Source organism: Panthera leo, chromosome C2 (assembly GCF_018350215.1).
Source record: "Panthera leo isolate Ple1 chromosome C2, P.leo_Ple1_pat1.1, whole genome shotgun sequence".
Taxonomy (NCBI): domain Eukaryota; kingdom Metazoa; phylum Chordata; class Mammalia; order Carnivora; family Felidae; genus Panthera; species Panthera leo.
Genome location: NC_056687.1, coordinates 149,195,987 through 149,218,285, shown reverse-complemented (window position 1 = coordinate 149,218,285; position 22,299 = coordinate 149,195,987). Strand labels below are relative to the sequence as shown.

General features: G+C 42.9%; 1 protein-coding gene across 15 annotated transcripts in view; it reads right to left on the bottom strand.

Annotated features, from left to right (window-relative positions):
* The window catches only part of ULK4 (unc-51 like kinase 4), a 570,273-nt gene that overhangs the window by 290,781 nt on the left and 257,193 nt on the right, over window positions 1-22,299 (bottom strand). For 13 of the 15 annotated variants that reach the window (XR_006206962.1, XM_042954274.1, XM_042954282.1 and 10 more), the window contains one exon: window positions 10,946-10,994. The exons of the other annotated variants lie outside the window; for them this stretch is intronic. Coding sequence is in view for 12 of the 13 variants with exons in the window: in XM_042954274.1 (XP_042810208.1) it covers window positions 10,946-10,994 (49 nt within the window). In the remaining variant the exon portion in view is untranslated. The remainder of the gene's footprint in view (window positions 1-10,945; window positions 10,995-22,299) is intronic. 15 annotated transcript variants of the gene reach the window in all.

The window sequence follows — 22,299 nt, the reverse complement described above, 5'->3', positions numbered from 1 at the left end:
CAGTATGTGGAGATCCAGTGAATGAATGATGAATATAATATTTCAAGTCACCATAATGACGAACTGCATCAACAAACACTGTCGCAACAACCACTCAGAGATGGAGAAAGGGGAGTAGGGAAGAGAAAAGCTGGATTTGTACCCATTCCTTACAACAAAGTTATTTCAGAGCAAAGATTTAAATCATGACACTACAACTGTACAGAATAAAATGCAGATTGACATTATATAAACTTGTTGAGGGAAGTCCTTGCCCAAGCATGCTGTAAAACACTGAAGACACATATATACTTAAAAGCAAACAGGTCAAAACATAAACAACTGATAATAATACTCAGTGTGAGTGTGTCACAGGTGGTAGTGTGTAAAAAATTTTATATGAACATTTCTGAGGGGCGCCTGGGTGGCTCAGTCGGTTGAGCGCCAACTTCGGCTCAGGTCATGATCTCACAGCTCGTGGGGTCAAGCCCCACGTCGGGTTCTGTGCTGACAGCTTGGAGCCTTGGATCCTGCTTCAGATTCTGTGTCTCCCTCTCTGCTCCTCCCCCCTGCTCACACTCTATCTCCCTATCTCTCTCTCTCTCAAAGATAGATAAACGTTAACAAAATTTTTTTAACATTTTTGAGAGGAATATTAAAACACAAAGATACATATACTTTGGCATAACGGTTCAACTTTAAAGAACTTACAAAAACTCACAGATGTGCAAAGTTATTTTGTTCAGTGTTGTTTATGTTAGCAAAAAAGGGAAGGGAAAAATTGTAAGTGTCCGTCAGTGGGGACTGGCTAGATAAATTATGCCACTACAATGAAATATTATATGGCCATGAAATAGAATAAATAGTACCCATGTGCATGCGGACACACACACAAATACACACACACACACACACACACACACACACACACACACCGCGCTGGCATGGACATTATACACTAAGGCAGATACAAAATAAAATATTTAGTTTGTTCCGCTTTTTATTAAAACAACAAAGAGAGAGAGGCGCCTGGGTGGCTTAATCAGCTAAGCATCTGACTCTTGATTTTGGCTCGGGTCATCACTTCACAGTTCGTGGGTTTGAGCCCATGGGCTGCCAGGCTACCACGTTGATAGTGCAGATTCTCTGTCTCCCTCTCTCTCTGCTACTCCCCAGCTCATGCTCTCTCTCTCTCAAAAATATTTGTACTTATTTTTGAGAGAGACAGAGTGCAAGCTGGGGAGGGGCAGAGAGAGAAGGAGACACAGAATGCGAAACAGGCTCCAGACTCTGAGCTGTCAGCACAGAGCTGGACACGGGGCTCGAACCCACAAACCGCAAGATCATGACCCGAGCACAAGTCGGACGCTCAACTGCCTGAGTCACCCAGGCACCCCAAAATAAATAAACTTTTTTAAAGAAAGAGATATAACACATGTGTAGAAATAATACAGAAATATGATTTAAGCTGTGCGGTATGATATTATGGAAGATCTTCACATTCTACATTAGATACTGCTGTGCTGTTTGGATGCTTTACAAGTAGGTGCTGATTTTGTTACCAGAAAAAAATGAACCTAAAAATCCTATGTAATAATTTGCCCTCACTGGCTTCTCATCACAGTCTTTCTCCAATTTGGTACCTCTAATAAATCCAAAATGCAATTTCACTTGCTAGTGCTATTTAAAAAGCTCTCCTTTTCCCATAAATCTGTAAACTGCTTTAGTCCGTCAGATTTCCTGGCTCAGTCTGAAAATCCTTTGCAGCTCTGGGTAAGCGCATAAATTCTGCTTTTTTTGCTCATCCAAGAAAACAAACGCCAAGAGCATCAAAAGCAAATGCTAATAGATGTTTGTGGCTTTAATCGAAACTAGTAACTTTCTGCTGACATTTCCACTTTCTTTAAAAGTGGGTATTCTCAACCGTTTTGATCACAAAGAAACTATTGAATCCTACATTACTGGAGAAGTTTATGCGGAAGTAACATTCAGAGGTTACATCCTGAGAATGGGCGATCACTGATTTTACACTAGGCCCTCCAGGAATTCTTTACATTTACCACAAATTATTCTACTCCGTTCCCATCTACCCAAGGGGCCTAAACACAAGAGTTTTGGAGTCAGGGGACTAGGCAATGCCTGATGACCACAGTAGGCATTTTATTTTTTAACACCAACCTGAACCCAAAGGTGGCCAATGGCCAATGGCCAATGGCCAATGACTGGGCATCTCCAGACAGTCCCGAGTCAGAAGTAAAATCAAATGGTGTCACCAGCCATGGCCGAACTACCTTTTGCAAGTATATCACCTTGGAGAACACTAGCCCGTCTTTCTATTTCATCTTCCCACCCATCACCAAGGGGAGAAAGATCGGCTGGTGACCACAGCCTAGGATGGATGGATCTAAGTGTAACAGCCCTGCCTCACCTCTCTCATGTGTTCATGAATGAATCAACACATACTGAAAGGCAAAAAGCGGGAGGGCAACGTGCTGGGAGCAAACGAGGTTGTATCCAGCATGGTTTCTTCCCTAAGTGAAACTCACAACGTAACTGAGGATATGAGACTTAGGAAATCACCTACCACGGTACTAACCGACAGAAATAGAATGCAAACCACACGTTTTAAATGCTCTGGAAGCTGCCATAAACAAATAAAAAGAGATACATGAAACTAATAATATTTCACTTAGCCCAATATATCCAAACTATTATTTTAACATATCATATTAGAAAATTAATCAGCTACTTAACGCTTTTTTTTTTAATCTGATATTTGACACTTAGAGCACATTTCTATTCAAACTAGCTATGTTTCAGGGCTCAGCAGGCCCTATGTGGCTACTAGCTCCCCTGTGAGAAGTGCAGGTCTCTGGGGGAAATGTAATCAACACACGGGCACTGAGATGAGTGAAGGCAGAGACTCCCATAAACACCCAAGATTCACAGACATCCAGACAAGAAAACTGTCTCTTCAGTAGAATACTATCTTTTCACTTCTTTAAAATTTAATCCGGTGGTTTGGTTTCTCTGCTCTTCCCTCATCCCACTGTACCGGACTCCCTTCACTTGTCTGCTGCTCATTTTTACTGAGGTTTCACTCATTTCTTTACAAGTCTAATTCCACAACCAACCAAGAGTAAAAACCAAAAAATGCAAAAGCTACATTCCTGGGAAGTACAGATCACTTGTCTACTTCTGTGCTCTTTAACTACACTGTTTCCTTAGAGAGAAGGAAGAAGGAATACTATTTCCTCAAAGTGGGGCCCAGGATCTGGAGCAGAACTAACTAGACATGGGATGATAAAAAAACTCAGGATTCCACTGGCTCTGGAGAAGCCATATGTAACACACTCCCAATGTGTGCCCTATGATTGGCCAAAGATAGCCTAAGCTCTATTTTAGCATTTTTTTTCCAGTGGACACAATATGTGGTATTTATCTTAATAAAGTCCATCTTCTTTCAAACCAGTTGGGCTACTTATGCAGAAACCAGTGACGCTTCAAGCCAAGTTTGCTGATATAAGTTTATTTTCCTTAGCTTCCACCCATTTATTCTGGCTAACCGGCTATCAGGATACTGATCTGATTAGAGTGTTCAGTTGGTATATGGACAACTTCTCTTCATTCAATCCAGGGCCGAGAGATTACACCCTTGCCCTAGAGGGCTATTTTGCAAATACAAATTGATGACACAAGCTACCAAGAACAGATCCGTGCATATCCATTTCCTCCCCTTCACACACACACAAAAACACAACCAAGTACATACTTTTATGACAGTGCATGAGCAGTGTGTAAAGTCATCTCGTATACAACAGCTGGTTTTAGAGTTCCATTCTGCAATCTATAGAAACCCTGAATAGGGACCCATGCAAGTTTGAAGAAACAGATTTATCTCCTACATCCAGTAAGCACTCTTTGTGTAACTTTGAAAGTACCTTCCTAAGTCAAGCATTTTGAAATTTTAATCAAATCTTGTTTTCTACTTTAGAAATTCATGCCCATGTGCACAGCAGAATCGTATTAACAGCATATTGGACACAAGTGTGCAGAGTCTTAACCTCATAAGGAACCTGTCATTTTAACATACCCTGAAAGAACCAATTCACATCAGGTGGGTTGCAAGTAGAAAAGAGCCAAGTAATTTTAAAAGCCTGATGAATGCGCAGGACTGAAAACATTTCTTAAAAGTAATGTGGTTGCCAGTCTATACTACACTGGTGTCTCCATGATTAAATCCTCGCGGCTCCAAGGGTCCATAAAGAGACTCTTTCCTAAAGATACCATTGACTTGAAAGATTTACTCAAGCTTGCTTCAGCTGCTATCCTCAAGATTGCTAAAACAATATAATTGTCAAACTATCGCATTGCTAATCCCATTTTTATTGTTAACATTTGCCACTGAAATTGCTCTTTAATTGTTTGTTTTGGAACAGACACATAAAACATCATGACAGCGATATTTTGGCACATATTGGAAAATCTGCTATGAATAAAGATTTTTTCCCCAATAAAATACAGTTTGCCTATATTACTTGGTATCAAAATGATTTACTGAAGTAGGCCAAAACATAAACCACTGAAATAAAGTGAGGTGAGATTAGAGTTACAGCAAAATCCACAGGCTGATTCATTCAAATTCATACTTAAGACACATTTAAAAGCAACTTCTACTCTTTGGAAAAGGGCAGAAGGGGAAAGAAGAACGCCTTCCATCCCGCTCAGCCAGCAAGGCGGCCCTCGGATCCAAGCCACTGGGTCCTTCCGATGGTTCACATTCTTAAGAACCCACATTTGTTACACAGATCCAGACTGCCTTAGCATGCGAGGCCCTGAAGGCTGAACAGGAAGCCATTTAGCTTAATCCAACGCAGCCTGCCTGAGTCTCCAGCCCCTACTCAACACAGCTGCCTCCCAAGGCCAAGGAAAAGGCAGGTCCCCCACCCAGGTGGGCCCCGCCAGGGAAGCAGTGCCCAGCTGCTGTGACAGCTCCTTTGTTGTAAGCCATCGCTATCTGGCTTTCCCCACCACTTGGCCTGTCCAGAGCCGGGAAACTTGCAGCTGGACCCCAGGATTAAAACCACTCTGCCCTGCTCTCTGCCCTGAATGTGGTGTTGGAACTCCTTAGATCAAACCTCTGAAACCGACCTTTGTGTCTTCTGTCTCCTTCCCCACTTTCAAAAGCCTTGCTGATGGAGATTCCAGCCCTCGACCAGTCTCCAAGTTTCCAGTATTATCCCATAACCCTAAGCCTGATTCTCTCCAAGGCCCAACCTCTATCTGAGCAGTCTACCTTCTCAGTGCACACAGTCCCTGCAGCTAGAGGCTCTAAACGATCTTTTTTTTCTTTAACTAGAGGATACCACCTGATTTTGAAAAGCATAAATTATGTGCGAAGTCAAGCAAATACGAAACAACCACAGTATAAAGCCTGCAGGATCTGGCTCCCCCTCCAGACTCCCTGCCTACACTTCTCCATGGTCTCTGGTCCAGGTGCATCCAAGTACTCACCTTCTCCTCATGGCAACTCCCTCTCAAGGCCACATTCAAAGGTTACTACTTCTGCCAGACTCCTCTCCCTGCAATGAACACAAGATCCTCCCCTGGGATCCAGAGCATTCTCTCGCTCCCCATATAAAGCTCCTACACTGCTCCTGCCCAATTATGTGCTCGCACATCGCTCTTCCTGCATTATGAATCCAGAGGGCCCAGATGTTTAGCTATCCAGACAGGAGGGAGCACTGTGCCTCCTGAGGAGACAGTTACAACTGGAAATGGCTTTTTTTTTTTCCTTCAAAATAATGAAGACTACTTTCACATGGTTATGTGCTTCACCAATTTTTCTATTTACTATAATTGACAATGTTACGTTAGTTTCAGGTGCACAGCACAGTGATTTGACTCAGTCTCTACATTATCCCATGCTGTTCGCCATATGACACTATTACAATACCGCTGACGATATTCTTTACACTCTCTGTGCTTTTTATTCCCATGACTTATTCATTCCATAACCGCAAGCCTATACCTGCCACTCTCCTTCACCCATTCTGCCCATCCCCCACACCCCTGGCAACCATCAGTTTGTTCTCTGTATTTATAGGTCTGATTCTGCTTTTTGTTGATTCATTTATGTGGTTTTTTTAGATTCCGCAAAGCAGTGAAATCATATATTTGTCTTTCTCTGACTTATTTCACTTAGCATAATATTGTCTATGTTCAACCATGTTGTTGCGAATGGCAAGACCTTTATAGGGTTGAGTAATATTCCTGTGTGTGTGTGTGTGTGTGTGTGTGTGTGTGTGTTTACTCCCCACATCTTCATTATCCATTCATCTACCAATTGACACTTGGGTTGCTTCCATAGTTTGGCTACTGTAAATAATGCTGCAATTAACACAGGGGTGCATGTATGCTTTCAAAGTGTTTTCTTTTTCCTTGGGGAAATACCAATTAGCAGGGTCATATGGTATTCCTGGATCATATGGTATTTCTACTGTTAATTTTTTGAGGACTCTCTATACTGTCTTCTACAGTGGCTGCCCCAGTTTGCATTCCCACCAACAGTGCATGCAGTTTCCTTTTTCTCCACATCCTTGCCAACAATTGTTATTTCTTTTCCTTCTAGCTGTTCTGACAGGTGTGAGCGGACATCTCATTGTGGTTTTGATTTGCATTTCCCTGATGATTAATGATATTGAGCATCTTTTCATGTGTCTATTGGTCATCTGTGTGTCTTCTTTGGAGAAAGGTCTTTAGGTTCTCTGCCTATTTTTTTATTATTTTTTTTAATATGAAATTGATGGTCAAATTGGTTTCCATACAACATCCAGTGCTCATCCCAACAGGTATTTTTTTAATCAGACTGGGGTTTTTTTGGTGTTGAGTTCTGTGAGTTCTTTATACATTTCGAGTGTTCACCCCTTACTAGATAATAATCATTTGCAAGTATCTTCTCCCATTCAGTAGGTTGTCTTTCTGGTTTGTTTATTGTTTCCTTTGCCGTGCAGAAGATTTTTATTCTGGTGTAGCCCCAGTAGTTTATTTTTTCTGTTGTTTGGCTTGCCTGAGAAGACAGTTCTAGAAAAACGTTGCTACGGCTGATGCCAAAGAAATTGTTGCCTCTGTTCTCTTCTCAGAGTTTTGTGGTTTCAGGCCTCACACTTAGGTTTCTAATCTATTTTGAGTTTACTTTTGCGTATGGTGTAACAAAGTAGACTTTCATACTCTGGCATGTGGCCGGCCAGTTTTCCCAGCACCATTGGATGAAGAGACTCATTTTCCCTATTGTATGTTCTTCCCCCTTTCGTCGCAGATTGACCATAAAAGCACGGATTTATTCCTGAGCTCTCTATTCTGTTCCAAAGATCTTTTTTGTGACAGTGCCGTACTGTTTTGATTACTACAGCTTTGCACTGTATCTTCACCAGCGTGGCCCATACTTAAAGCTCTTTGTTCTATCTGCCTACAATCTGTACATGGCTATCTGACACGGACAGGACATCAAATTCACAACGCTGCTCCCTTCATCTTCACTCCCCTCTAGGCCTACAGGAAAGACACAGAAGCTGCCTGCAATTCCTGCCCATAAGACAAACATTTGCTCTCTTAATGAGAAACATCTAGGAGAGGACGCATGGCTGGTAAGAACACACTGTATGAGGAACTCAAGAAAAGAAGGAAGTTACAAAGCCTGTATCAGACTGCAAGTACATCAAACAGAAGATGGACGACAGTTATGAGCTGAGAGTAGAGAAAAAAGTCATCAAGAGGTCACTGCGGACCACCAGCCTTTTCTACCGTAATGGGGGTGGCACCAGCCTTTTCTATCGTAATGGGGGTGGGGGGCTAGAAGACACAAGGAGTGTCCAACACACAGGACCCTGCACCATCTTCCACGGTGTCTCTTCTGATCAAACTGTTGCCGAGAAGCTGCTACACGTATGCAGGGCACCACACTGGCCGGGGGGCTTAGACCCAAACTTAACGCAAGAATATACTGTGTTTCTGTGAAACCAGGAATCCCTCAGTTCTAAGATGCACCCATCATTTTACCAAGCACTAAGAAAGCAAAATGTTGCCAATTAAACTATGACATGGTTTCTCATTACTTAGAAAGTTCCTTTTATTTTTATTGAAAGAGCCCTTTTAGACATATTCGGACATATATTTTTATAATGCATCACTCTTGGGCACTTAGAAAAAGAAAAAGAAAAATGAGATGAATTAGTTAAGGCAATGACAACCAGGTCTCCTGGCTGAAAGCAATCGCAAAATGCCACTGATTTGGAAAGTACATCCCAGTTTCAGAAATGTTAAATCTGTTAAATGTTAAAATCTGTTATTAAAAAAATGCATCATAGAATCACTAAAATGCTATGTCATGTCTTGCTCGGTGATAACAGTTTAGAAAGGACAAGACAACTGTTCACAGGATAACTGCTATGAGGACATCTCACAGATTAAAAAATGTAATTATAGGGGCACCTGGGTGGCGCAGTCGGTTAAGCGTCCGACTTCAGCCAGGTCACGATCTCGCGGTCCGTGAGTTCGAGCCCCGCGTCAGGCTCTGGGCTGATGGCTCGGAGCCTGGAGCCTGTTTCCGATTCTGTGTCTCCCTCTCTCTCTGCCCCTCCCCCATTCATGCTCTGTCTCTCTCTGTCCCAAAAATAAAATTAAAAACGTTGAAAAAAAAAAATTAAAAAAAAAAAAAAAAAGTAATTATATAGAGGGAAAAACCTGAGATTATGCAACTCAAGAAAGACAAAAAAAAGAAAAGGGATTTAATAATTTAATAATGTTCTTCACAGACATCAAAGTCCTGTCCCCAAAAGCAGTGATTCCCAAATGTTGGGGGTTTTTTTTGTTGTTTTTTTGTTTTTACTTTTTAACAACAGGACCTCTTTTTAAAATATGATCCTCCAAGAAACCTGAGTATGGAGCTGTTCCGGTTAGGGGAAAGTATCATCCCAGACATGCCTGGGAGATCAGGACTCAGGGCTCAGGACTCAGGACTGGCTGAGATCCTCACCTGGAGAGTGGAGGTCACCTCTACCCACTCTCTACGACATGACAAAGGTCTAAACCATGGCATTAAGCAATTGACCATCTACCACGGTAAGATATGAAGCCTTGCTAGGTGCTCATTATACAAAGATTAATCAAGCACAGAGGAACTTTGGTAACCTTCCAGAAGGAATTTCCTAAGTGTGGATTTTAGACCTTGAGGGGACTGGATAGGATGAGAACTTTTCATCAGTCACAAAAGGAGCTGCACTGACCTAAACAGGTCAGAAACACTCCTACCACAGCAAGGGGATGAGACACATCCCCACTTGAGGCCCACGGTAGCTCTAGAGCGCTCTCCATAGGTCTTCGACACCAGTCTCTTCAGACGCAAGCCCGATACGGCTGGGTTTGGACAGCTTTGGCTCTTGCCCATACCCAACCCACCTCAAACCGGGCAGCTGACTGCACCCGCTGCCCTCCAAAACAAATCCGATGCCGCAACAAATCAGCAAGTCACGTATGTACCCTACTGAAGGTGGAGACACACACCGGCCACTTGGCGAAGCTTAACGTCCCCATTAGACGGCTCTCCGTCTCCATGTTTCTTCCTCCCATTTTTCTCCATTTTTTTCTCCGGACACTGCTTGTAAAATCTCCTTACTATTCAAAGCGATTCATTCCAGCATCTCACTTTGCACATCCCCCTCGCACGGCGGCTCTGCGTCATCTCATCGTCACCTGAGCGCGCTTTGGAAATACCACCCACTCTCACCCCTTGTCCCCATCCAATCACATGGCTCAGCAAACCCAACCCACTCTCCTGAAAGGAAAAGGTTCATCTGGAGCTAAGAAAAGCAATGTTTTCACCATTTAGCCATTATCGACACACAAACAACTTACAGGCTAACAGTTTGGGATTAAAGAAAGCTGATTTCCATGGGTACAGTTAGCAGACTATCACGGCTACTGCTCCATTAAAGACCAAGGGAGGTTAGTCCAGTGTGGCTGGGGACGTGTCTCCTCCTTTGTCCTTTCTGCTGTCAGTCAGCTTTGTAGGGCAAGTTTTTGGTAAAGGGGGATAACCCACTAGGTACAAGAGAACAGAGTGCTAAGGGCACTGTGTGACTATGGATTTCCAGCTACTTCTCCAACCTGCCTTTAGTAATAAATAGGGATTTATCCGAAATGGGAAGTCAACTCTGCAATCCCATTTCATTCTCTACACATAGGAACCATAGGTGAAATGTTTTCTTTAACAGATGGTTTTCAATTGAGTAGCATTCTGTGAAGAGAAAAAAAGGTGTCTGGAGCTGTTCTACATCCTGAAGAACATAACTCTCTGGCCATAGGCCCAAAACTGCTGATCTGACTCAGGACTACAACGTCAGAGGGATTCACAGCGAGCATCAGAAAATTCATACTGAAGCGTAGTGGTCATCCCTCTGCCCTTCCTCCGCGAACCAACCTCAGATGAAGGACTTGTGACACGAGCGCAGGTGGTTTAAACAGTGTCCCTACACAATTTCAGAGCTGGACAGGAGCTCAGGCAAGGAAACTGAGGCCCGATAAGGTGAAGTGAGACAACGAAGGGCACAGAATCCTTCCGGACAGAGTCAGGGTTAGAACCCAACCACACAACGTGGTCAAAACCTTAACATTCTTGGGGCGCCTGGGTGGCGCAGTCGGTTAAGCGTCCGACTTCAGCCAGGTCACGATCTTGCGGTCCGTGAGTTCGAGCCCCGCGTCAGGCTCTGGGCTGATGGCTCGGAGCCTGGAGCCTGTTTCCGATTCTGTGTCTCCCTCTCTCTCTGCCCCTCCCCCATTCATGCTCTGTCTCTCTCTGTCCCAAAAATAAATAAAAAACATTGAAAAAAAAAAATTAAAAAAAAAAAAAAAAAAACCTTAACATTCTTAAAATTTCACTTGAATTTCAGGTACACGTTTCCCTTCTTACCAGAATTACTTCAAAAATGAGTGGGATCAGTTTGCTCTCTTCCACAAGTCTGTTAAAAAAAAAATAAAAATAAAAAGATAAGCACACATTAGATAACTCGTATTTAAACTGCTGCCCTGATAAAGATTACCACAGCCCCCGCTTTCATTGCTTAAGTTCTGTGCCCGAAAAACAGATGATTATATTCATTTTTAATACACTGAACTACCCCTATTAAATACAAGAAATATGGGGCTTCTTTGCAAGTGACTATTAGCTTAGCCTTACTGGTCTGTAGCAAGTAAAATCTCAAATAGACTGACATTTATAAATGTAAGAATTAATTAAAATTCACAACTCTCATTAAGGCTATGAAAATAGGCAATGCTAGCCGAAATAATGTAACCAGCCCTCACCGCACAGTTAAATTGTAAGTGTGCTACACTGTAATCTTTCATATATGCCTCATTAGCTATCTTCTCAGCACTAATGAATTAATGTATAATGATTTTTAATCTTTTACTTAAAAAAAAAAAGTAGACCCTAATCAAGACTTTGGGACCTTTCCCTCATCAAAACTAGTTAATTATTATCTATTGTAACAAAAGATTTTTTTCATGCGATTTAAGAGAAAATAGCCTCAATTCAAAAGTAACAGTTCTTATTAAAACAACACTTCAGTCTCTAAATATTCCTTTGGTCTGTGGCAGTAAACGTTTCTCTGTAAAGGGTCAGATGGCAAAGATTGTAGGCTTTGGTCGGCCACACAGTCTCTACAGCAACCACTTAACTCGGTCACTATAATGTACAAGTCATCATAAATAATACATAAATGAATAGGCATGGTTGTGTTCCAATAAAATTTTATTTACAAAAACAGGTATGTGCCATATTTGGCCCATAAGCTATAATCTGTTGATCCCTCCTCATTCAGTTTTAAAAATAAATCAGATGCCTTCATCTTATTAGCATTTACTTTGGATGATAAACCACAGCACTGAAGACAAGCATGTTGCCTTCATTGTGGGTGTGTGCGGTTTGTCTGTTTCACAGAAATTGCCCGGTAGATAGGAAGGGAATTTATCATCTGGCCTCCCTCGAGCTTGTTTGTCTATGATAACACACTGCTAAAAGAGAAGCCTATGAGACACGCCAAAAAAAAAAGGTCGGGGTGTTTTTAATATGTGTTATGAGAAAGTGAGATACAGAAAGAAGTCCCAAAGACTGGAGCGCTTAGAAAGCCCCCAGTGTCTAGCAGAAGTAAATGCGATTACTTTTGCAGTTCCAATATACTAGGGGATAAGATTTTGACTACAGATATCAAACTCATGTACAGTCTCTCACTTTCCTGGGCAACTGAAGGCTCAGATGTGAGGCCAAAGCTCCCCACCTAATGCCTGGGCAGGACGGGAAATGCACGGACTCGAGACCACACACAGCCTCAGGCCGGCACGTTCCCAGTCTACTTCCTCAGCTCCTGAGATGGTGACCATCCCTCTTCCTAAACTGTGCTTTAAAAACGTTTATGGGCGCCTGGGTGGCGCAGTCGGTTAAGCGTCCGACTTCAGCCAGGTCACGATCTCGCGGTCCGTGAGTTCGAGCCCCGCGTCAGGCTCTGGGCCGATGGCTCGGAGCCTGGAGCCTGTTTCCGATTCTGTGTCTCCCTCTCTCTCTGCCCCTCCCCCGTTCATGCTCTGTCTCTCTCTGTCCCAAAAATAAATAAATAAATAAATAAATAAATAAATAAATAAATAAATAACATTGGAAAAAATAAATAAATAAAAACGTTTATGATCTTTGAAGAAAAAATAAATAAATAAATAAATAAAGGGGGGGGCACATGGGTGGTTCAGTCGGTTAAGCGTCAGACTTTGGCTCAGGTCATGATCTCATGGTTCGTGGGTTCAAGCCCCACGTCGGGCTCTGAGCTGACGGCTCAGAGCCTGGAGCCTGCTTCGGATTCTGTGTCTCCCTCTCTCTCTGTCCCTCCCCTGCTCGTGCTCTGTCTCTCTCAAAAATAAATAAACATTAAAAATTTTTTTTCTAAATGTTTACGATCTATACTCTTATTAGGCCCAGGCTGAAACAGCTAAGCGTATTTCTCAGAGCTGCCCTGGCACCCAAACCCACAAAGTCCCGGGGACACGGGCCCCACTTCTTCTCCAATGGAACCTATAGGTGACAGCTGCTTCTTCTACCCTCTCCCCCAACATTCAGGTCCAGGAACATCTGCTCACAATACCGGCACCCTCCTGACGGTATTTTTTTTTTTTAATGTTTATTTATTTTTGAGGGGGAGGAGAGGCAGAGAGAGAGGGAGACACAGAATCCAAAGCTGACTGTCAGCACAGAGCCTGATATGGGGCTCGAACCCACAACCATGAGATCGTGATGACCTGGGCTGAAGTCAGACACGCTTAACCGACTGAGCCACCCAGGTGCCCCTCCTGACAGTATTTTTAAATATATGCCACTACTAGGATCCATAACCCATTCTTATGGATTACAACTAGTCCTTCTCTGGGCTTTTGCACGATGAGCAGGCTGGCCGGGACTACTACTCCAGCCCCCTTCAACTAACTATCGGTTCTAACACGCCAGGCCCTCACATTTTTCTGAATACCACCAACCACAACAATTGTCGTTCTCTGATCGGGCTGACATAATTCAGAGCCACGTCTGGTAAATAAAAAGGGAGCTCAAGCTAAATAAAAGCACTTTTCGTTTTTAAAAAACACAACACTTCTATGACATTTTCCATGACTCATGAACTAAACCGCAAGTGTAAATTCCCAAAAACAACTTAGCCAGTCCGGAGCAAGGAGGGCTGCAAATGTTTACGAAGATCTAAGGCAGTGTCTTTTCCAGACTGTGGGCAGTGGGCAATAAGTGGGCAATAGGAGGAGTTCGCTGGCTATTGACTAGCATTTTCTTGATTAAACATAATAACATAGAGACTACCCAAAGCTGTCACATAGGGTGTCGTTCGATGACATTTCTGTTTCGGTTACAGGTCTACAGGCGTGTATACTGGATGGTGATGCAAAATGCATTTCTCTTATGTGGGTCGTAGTTAAGCATCTGAAATCCACAGATTTTAGACAACTTCGGACACAATATTCACTTGCCTTCAATATGCTCTTACACTTTGATTTTTAAAAATCTGTCTCTTCATTTTAACCACCTCCTCTCATACCACCATAGGCCCAATTAGTGGCTTGGGTCTCAAATGATCAAACCCTCAGTATGCTGCAAGTAACGAAGCAAACTACTCAGAGCTTTCTTCCTTTAATTTGTACTCTGGAGAGCAGCCCCAGCGCTCAGGCCTCTGCAGACCAGGGAGGATGAGGCTTACCTCCAAAGAAAGCTGATGTGGCTGAATCCCCGGGAATTATTCAGGCAGCAAATCTTAAGTCATCATAATAGACTTCTGCAAAAGTCTATCTCAGTTGGGGGATCTGTTCAGCAGTCAGTCACCATGATTTTAAATCACGAGTAGCGGGGCACCTGTAGGGAGGGTCTCCGTCGGTGAAGCGTCCGACTTCGGCTCAGGCCATAATCTCATGGTTCCCGAGTTCGGGCCCCTCATGGGGCTCTGTGCTGCCCGTTCAGAGCTGGAGGCTGCTTTGGATACTGTGTCTCCCTCTCTCTCTGTCCCTCCCCCACTTGCATCTGTGTCCTTCTCTCTCTCTCAAAACTAAACACTAAAAAAAAAGGTTTTTTAACATTTTAAATCACCAGTATCATTTTACTACATGAGCCTGTTACATCCCTACATTCTAAAATAATAAAACTTCTATGGTCTATGGACAACCTGAAGGACAGGAAATAAAAAGATTTATCTAGATTTTTTTTAAAACCAAAAACAAACAAAAAGAGATCTTTCTGAAATTATCCCTAATCTTCAAAGGACTATGAAGATATTAACTACATCACAGCATACTTTTCTTTCTTTATGTTAGCCCTCTTAAGCACACTGATTTTAAGTAATTCCAGATGAAAACTGAAATAAACTGCCCTCCCCAAAAGTAGTTCACTGGACCACTGGAAACAGTTTTTTGGGGTTTTTTTTTTGGTTTTTGTTTTTTCTTTTTTGGCAGGGACAGGGGGAGGGTTCAGGGACAGGCCTTCTTTGTTTTCTTTCTTCCCCTTAACAGTACAATTTAATAATAGGTGGGATGTGCTTAAAGAGTTTTCCTTACAAAATTTTGACTCAGCAGATTCACCGGGATTTTGTATATCTGTTCATATTATTAACCAAGAGGGTGCTGTTTGAATTAGCAAATTTTGAATACACTTAGGAAAACCTTTAGGATACATTGTTTGACATTCTGACTCCCTCCTGTACCTAAAGTAAGTGTTGGTTGCCCTTGGCATTGGGAAACTTCTTAAAAGTTTTATTTACTGATGCTTGACAGTTCAGGCTAAATATAAAATAAATTAGCGATGGTTAGATATAAATGACTAGGTGCAATTTAGGTAGGAAAAGTAGAAATAGGGAGATGCCTCTGCTTCTGTTCAGAGAGCTACAGAAGTGAGTTGGGCTGAATTTCATCCTTTTTTAAAAATATAATTCATAGTCAAATTGGCTAACATACAGTGTGTAAAGTGTGCTCTTGGTTTTGGGGGTAGATTCCCGTGGTTCATCGCTTCCATACAATACCCAGTGCTCATCCCAGCAAGTGCCCTCCTCAATGCCCATCACCCACCTTCCCCCACTCCCCTAGCCCCCATCCACCCTCAGATTGTTCTCTGTATTTAAGAGTCTCTTATGGTTTGCCTCCCTCCCTCTCTGTTTGTAACTATTTTTCCCCTTCCCTTCCCCCATGGTCTTCTGCTAAGTTTCTCAAGATCCACTTATGAGTGAAAACATACGATGACTGTCCTTCTCTGACTTATTTCACTCAGCATAGTCCCTTCCAGTTCATCCACGTTGCTGCAAAAGCTTTGTTAACATTTTTCAACTTTCCTTTAAAACATAGAGACTATGTAGGGATGAACCAGGAACAAGAATTAAAAGGACCTGAAGTCCCCCGACCTACCCCACCATACTTCTAAGTATTCAGAGAAAAGAGGAGCCAGAAGGAGGGGAAGGAAAGGATCTCTGTCTGTTCTGGCTCATGTTGCAAAACAAAGCAAGTAGCCCCGACAGTGATTCGATGGGTCTGGGAGACACCAGGGTCGGTCTGTGGACCTGCACTGTCAGGTTCGCTCTCTGGCTTGCAGTTTTTACCTACCCACGTGGGTAAAGACAATACACACGAAGCAAGGACCAGAAGTCAAGACTCTCCATCTCCATGGTTGGCCGTATCCATTAGGAACACTATCCATCCCCCCCCTGCCCCCCGCCGCCCCCGGAGGGTTTCTCCATCTACTGTCCCTGCATTTTAACAATCCACGTTGTGATACAGACTTTACTTAGTGCTAGAGATTTTTTTTTTCCCTGAAAACTATCTCAGTACTCAATTATGACTAACACCATTGAGCATGTGCCATGGGCAAATCTTATACACTCAAAATCTGTGCCTTCAAACTCAGAGTCAAATGGCTTAGAGACACAAACAGAATTAACTTCTATCATGGATGTGTACACAGGTGACAAGAGAATGGACCTGGGGAAAACCCAGCGAGCCCAGACTGGTGAAAAGAGGTGTTTATGAGCCTTGAAAGAACTGGCCGATTCAACTGAAGTGTACCTACGTGGAAAGGGGGAGCAGGAGGGACGGGGCAGTCTAAGTAGTGACAGGACAATGTGCAAGATAGAGCAGAATGATGCAGCCTTGAATGTCATGCCAAGAACTCTGGGTTTTATCTGGGTTTTATCTGTAACCACTGGTTACAGGAAGTTTATGAAGGATTTTAAGCAGGAGAATGACACAGTACGATCTGCTGTTCAAACTCCAATCTGACAGTAATGGGGGAAAATGACTGGGGGGAAGGAGTGCAGTCTAGAACATTCCTACTCAAAGAATGGTCTGCAGACCAGAGCCGGCCTACAGACCATCACAGGTCTGGGACAAGACAACTAGTGAAATTTGAAAGACTGAGTTTCTGTGTGTTGGGATAAGAACTTTGCAGCAGTATACAAAGTGACCCCACCAAAATAGGATGAAAACCAGGATATTTGCATAGCCTCAAAATCGTTCCCCACAAAGACATTTACGTTGGAGAAACCTGGCAGGCACCACCTTAACGAAGGGAGCACATTTCACGTCACTAGAAATGAGACAATGACATCACGTATGCCCTGATACCGTGCACTGAGGAGGACACACCATCGCTTCTCGGGTACATTTGCCAAGACTACAAACCTCAATGTAATCATGAAAAGTGCCACGCCCAAATTGAGTGGCATCCTACAAAGTTACTAGCCAGTGCACTTCAAAAGTGTTAAAGCCATAAAAGACAAGAGTGAGGAGCTGTCCCCAACTGGGGGGACTCCTACCAGAGAGGAGAAGCCTAAATGCAATGTGGGACCCTACATGACACCCGGAACTAGAAAATGGACATTAGTGAGAAAACTGGTAACACTGGAATAAGATATGCAGATAGTCAATACTATTATATTAATGTTAATTTCCTGGTTTTGATAACTGCTACAGTTCCATAAGATGCCAACATCAGTGGAAACTGGGTGAAAGGCATAAGGAAATTCTTTGTACTACTTTTATAACTTTTCCGTGAGTCTAAAAGTATTTCAATATTAAAAGTTTTTTTGTGTTTGTTTTGTTTAGTTTTTGTTTTATGGCTCCCAAGTGCTCTGACTCTCCTCTCTTGAGAAGTGGGATCCGTGTCCTCTCCCCCTGAATCTGGGCAGGTTTGGAACTGCTTTGACCGATAGTGCAGCATGGAAGTGACACTGTATGACTTCTGCTTATATTCTGAGTGCCTTTGTTAGATTTCACTTTCATCATATTTTCTGAAAATATTTATTCTGGTTATCTGTTGCCGCATAAGAAACGATCCCAAACTTAGCGTCATAAAGCAGTAATTACTTTAAGATGCTAGAGAATCGATGGGTCGTGGATCTGGACAGGGCACACTGAGATGACCTATCCTTGTTCCCTGATGTCAGCTGGGAAGACACAAAGGCTCGGGTGACGAGAACAGCTGGGGGGGCCGTAGGCATCTCGAAGCCTTCTTCGCTCACACGCCACATGAGGTGACTCAAGGAAGGCTCGGCTAATTCTGCCCACTGGATCACCTACTGCTCTCCTCTCCAAGTGGCTTGGCCTCTCACAGCATGGCAGCCGGGTGCCGAGAGGGAGCACTGCTAAACAACCGTGTGGAAGCTGTCTGGGCTTTTCTCCCTGGTATCATCACTTGCACTGCATTCTCAATGGTTACAAGCCCGTCATTAAGCTCAGCCCAGCCTCAAGTGGAGGAGAAACACAGACAACTCCCGATGGGAGAGTGAAGGAAGAGCATGTGGGATGGGAGAGACTTCTGTAGCCATCTTTGTAAGACTCAAGCCGCCACTGCACTGGCCTGTAACACACTGAAATTTTAAAAACGGTTTCTTCACCACAGACAGCGTGAGTAACATTAGTTTAGAACCAGAGAGAACAGTTGATAGGCTACTACAGCAATCCAAAGGATCGTAACAGGAGCCTCGGGAGCCTCGTATTTGTTTTCTATTGCTGAATAACAAATTAGCACAAACTTAGTGGCTTAAAGCAACACCCATTCATTAATTCAAAGTCCCGTAGTCAGAAGCCTAGCTCAGCATGGCTGGGTTATCTGCTCAGAGCACAGGGATCTGGAACTGACTTCCCCTTTGGAGGCCGGGGGACGAGGGGATATGTTTTCAACCACAGTCTTGTGGACAGAATTCAGTTCCTGGTAGGCCTGAAGTCCCTCTTTCCACGCTGGCTACCAGACACAGGTCCCTCTCATATCCTACAGGCCACTCAACATCCCTTGGCACATGGACTCCCCCAACTGTAAAACCAGCAAAAGAGGACTCTCCTCCATGTCAAATACTTCTCGAGCTTCAAATCTCTTTGACTTCCCAGTCTCTGTCCTCCAGGCTGGATTTAAACGACTCCTGCAATTAGTAGAGCCTAGCTGGATGACCTCCAGACTCTACGGCCAACTAGTTTTGGCCCTTAATTACATCTGCAATATTCCATCACAGCGGCATTGAATTACTGTTTAGCTGAGTAACCGGGAGGAGGTGTGTATATACCTTCTGGGAATCTTGAAGGCCGTCTGAAAATTCCGACCACCCCAATTTCACCTCATCCTTGCCTCCTTTTTAAAAGCATAATTCAGGAGTGCCTGGGTGGCTCAGTCGGTTAAGCACCTGACTCTTGATTTCAGCTCAGGTCACGATCTCACGGTTTGTGAGATCAAGCCCCACGTCAGGCTCTGCGCAGACAGCGTGGAGCCTGCTTGGAATTCTCGCTTTCCCTATTTCTCTGCCCCTCCTCCACTCATGTTCGTTCTCTCAGAGTAAACACATATTTTTTTTTTAATTTTTTTTTTTTACTGTTTTTATTTATTTTTGAGACCGAGAGAGACAGAGCATGAACGGGGCAGGGGCAGAGAGAGAGGGAGACACAGAATCGGAAGCAGGCTCCAGGCTCTGAGCCATCAGCCCAGAGCCCGATGTGGGGCTCGAACTCACGGACCACGAGGTCGTGACCTGAGCTGAAGTCGGACGCTTAAGCGACTGAGACACCCAGGTGCCCCTTAAACACATATTTTTAGAAAATGAATAAAAAATAAAAGAATAATTCATATTTAGTTCCTTGAATGAGCTGCTTTTGGTCAACTTATATAGAAACCCCAAATAGATGCTGAACTTTTTAAAACTTCAACAATGCTGGTTAAGAGTTTTAGAGTTACTTTTTGTTTATAACTGAGCACTAGACAACAAACAAAGCTTTTTCATTTCTTATGACATACGTAATTTGCCAGTCTAGTGTACCAACAGCCATTTTAAATTCAAAACAAAAAAAAAAATCTCTAACATCACGCTGAATTTCAAATTATTGGCCCAGTGAATCAGCTCCAAAAAGAAATGGTTTTATAATGTGTAGCTTTGGTATGATATTAAGTCTAGCCTGAGAGCAAGCTATTTCTAATGTTTCTCCTTGAAATGTTTGCCCTTGTCTGCAATGCTCACTAATCCTCTTGCACAGAATTGCAGAATACCAATTATTTATTTACCAATAAAGGTACACATCTAAGGAGATATTTTGTACAAGAAAAGGGCAGGGCTGAAATTTCAGCAGCTCTAGCACAGGACATGTTTAGATCTGGTCATTTTATAAAGATCTACAGAGTCCTTCATATGGGTAAGCATTGTATCTTTTCCTTGAAGAAGTTTATACCCCAGTGGGCAAAAAATATATATACACGACATAAAAATTAACTGAATTCAACTTATAAAGCCGACTGCTTCATTGGCTGAGAAAGTCTTAGAATTGTTGGACTACAAGGCTATTCCAGAACGTACCTCCCACGTACAGAATCTCCCATTGCCTCAAAGAGCATGAAAACGATAGGAGTTTTAGTAAGAAACTATGGTTAAGCAAAAAGCAAGTGTTTTCCAATAGAAAGGAGATTCATACAGAAATTTTAAAAGTATATTACATTAGCGACTTTGCAAAAAGCTTTTGTACCCATTACCTCAACAGATACCCAACACAGGCCTGTGATGACCCACATCTGTTGAACGAAACGAGGCCCGAGATTGTTTCTATCATACAAAGTACAGAAGGTGAGACAGAACAGCTATACCCAGAGGATCTCCACACGGTACACAGCACTCATGTACAAAAAATCCCTGACTCTAGGGTGCCTAGGTGGTTCAGTCGGTTAAGTGTCTGACTTTGGCTCGAGTCACGATCTCCCGGTTCATAGGTTTGAGCCCCGCATCGGGCTCTGTGCTGACAGCTCAGAGCCTGGAGCCTGCTTCCGATTCTGTGTCTCCCTCTCTCTCTGCCTCTCTGCCTTTCTCTCTCTCTCTCTCTCTCTCAAGAATAAACATTTAAAAAAAAATTTTTTTTTAAATATCACTGACTCCCAGATGCTACAAGGTGCCTGAAAGTCACATTCTGCCCAGGGATTTACACTAACTGTCCCTACACAGGCAACATTTTTGTTAACCAGCCAAGGGCTTTGGCCCCACATTCCCACATCTTTTCTGTCTGCCTGGGTCCTGAGCCCTCACCCTTTGCCTTTCTGAACCTATGGCTCTATGGCTGCTCTCTTATCTCCAATACTGCTTTGAATCCTTGGCACTCTCCCCAAGACATGATTCTGTACTGGTCACAAAGCTCTACATTCATACCACCAAGAAGCACACTGCTTCTTGCACCAAAGCAAGGAGGGGACTGAACCAAAAGCAGCACTATTAGTAAGACAAGTAAGATAAAGGACTGGCAGGGGCACAAACCAGAGACAAATCTCTAGGAGAACAACCAGTTTTCACATGTGGCCAGCATCTCTTGTCCCTACAGACATGAGCCCAACACTAAAAAAGAGCCATTGTATAAGAGCTAATTCTGAAATTCTTTTCAATTTAATGAAACTATTTATTTTCTATGGTCTCTTTTTGTCCTGTTACTTAATGAAATGTAAGAGATTTTTTTTTTTTTAATTTACTTGAAGTCAGGCTAAGATATGTCTCTTTTTTTTTTCACTCATTCGTTATTTATTAACATTACTGTACCCATTAGGTGCCATGCATTGAGCTAAGTTAGAGGCATATCAAGTATTCTAAGTGCTAGGACAGATGTCTAAACAGGGAGAGAAGGGGAGCACCTGATGGCTCAGCTAGAATAATTGGCTCTTGATCTTGGGGTTGTAAGTTCGAGCCCCACGTTAGGAGTAGAGATTACTTAAAAATAAAATCTTAAAAAAAAAAAAAAAAAGAGTACAGATGGGACAACAGAAAATACAGTTGACCCTTGAGTAACACAGGATGTGTGGGCACTGACCCCCTGCATAGTTGAAAAATCCATGTGTAACTTCTGACTCCCCCAAAATGTAACTACCAATAGCCTACTGTTGATCTGAAGCCTCATAACATAAACAGCCCATTAACACATGTTTTGTATGTTTTATGTATTATATACCGTATTCGTACAATAAAGCAAGCTAGAGAAAAAACTGTTAAGGAAATCATAAGGAAGAGAAAACACGTTTCCAACACTGTACCGTATTTATTGGAAAATATCCACATATGAGCAGACCTGCACAGTTCAAACCCATGTTGTCCAACCGTCAGCTGTAGTCTTTTCTGGCTGAGAAGCATAACAGAGGCTTCAATGTGAAACCAATGATGACAACAGTGGTAAACACAGATCACACAGTTAATAAGTAGACCATAGTCCCAGGGCTGTGCATGTGGTAACTCAATGGAG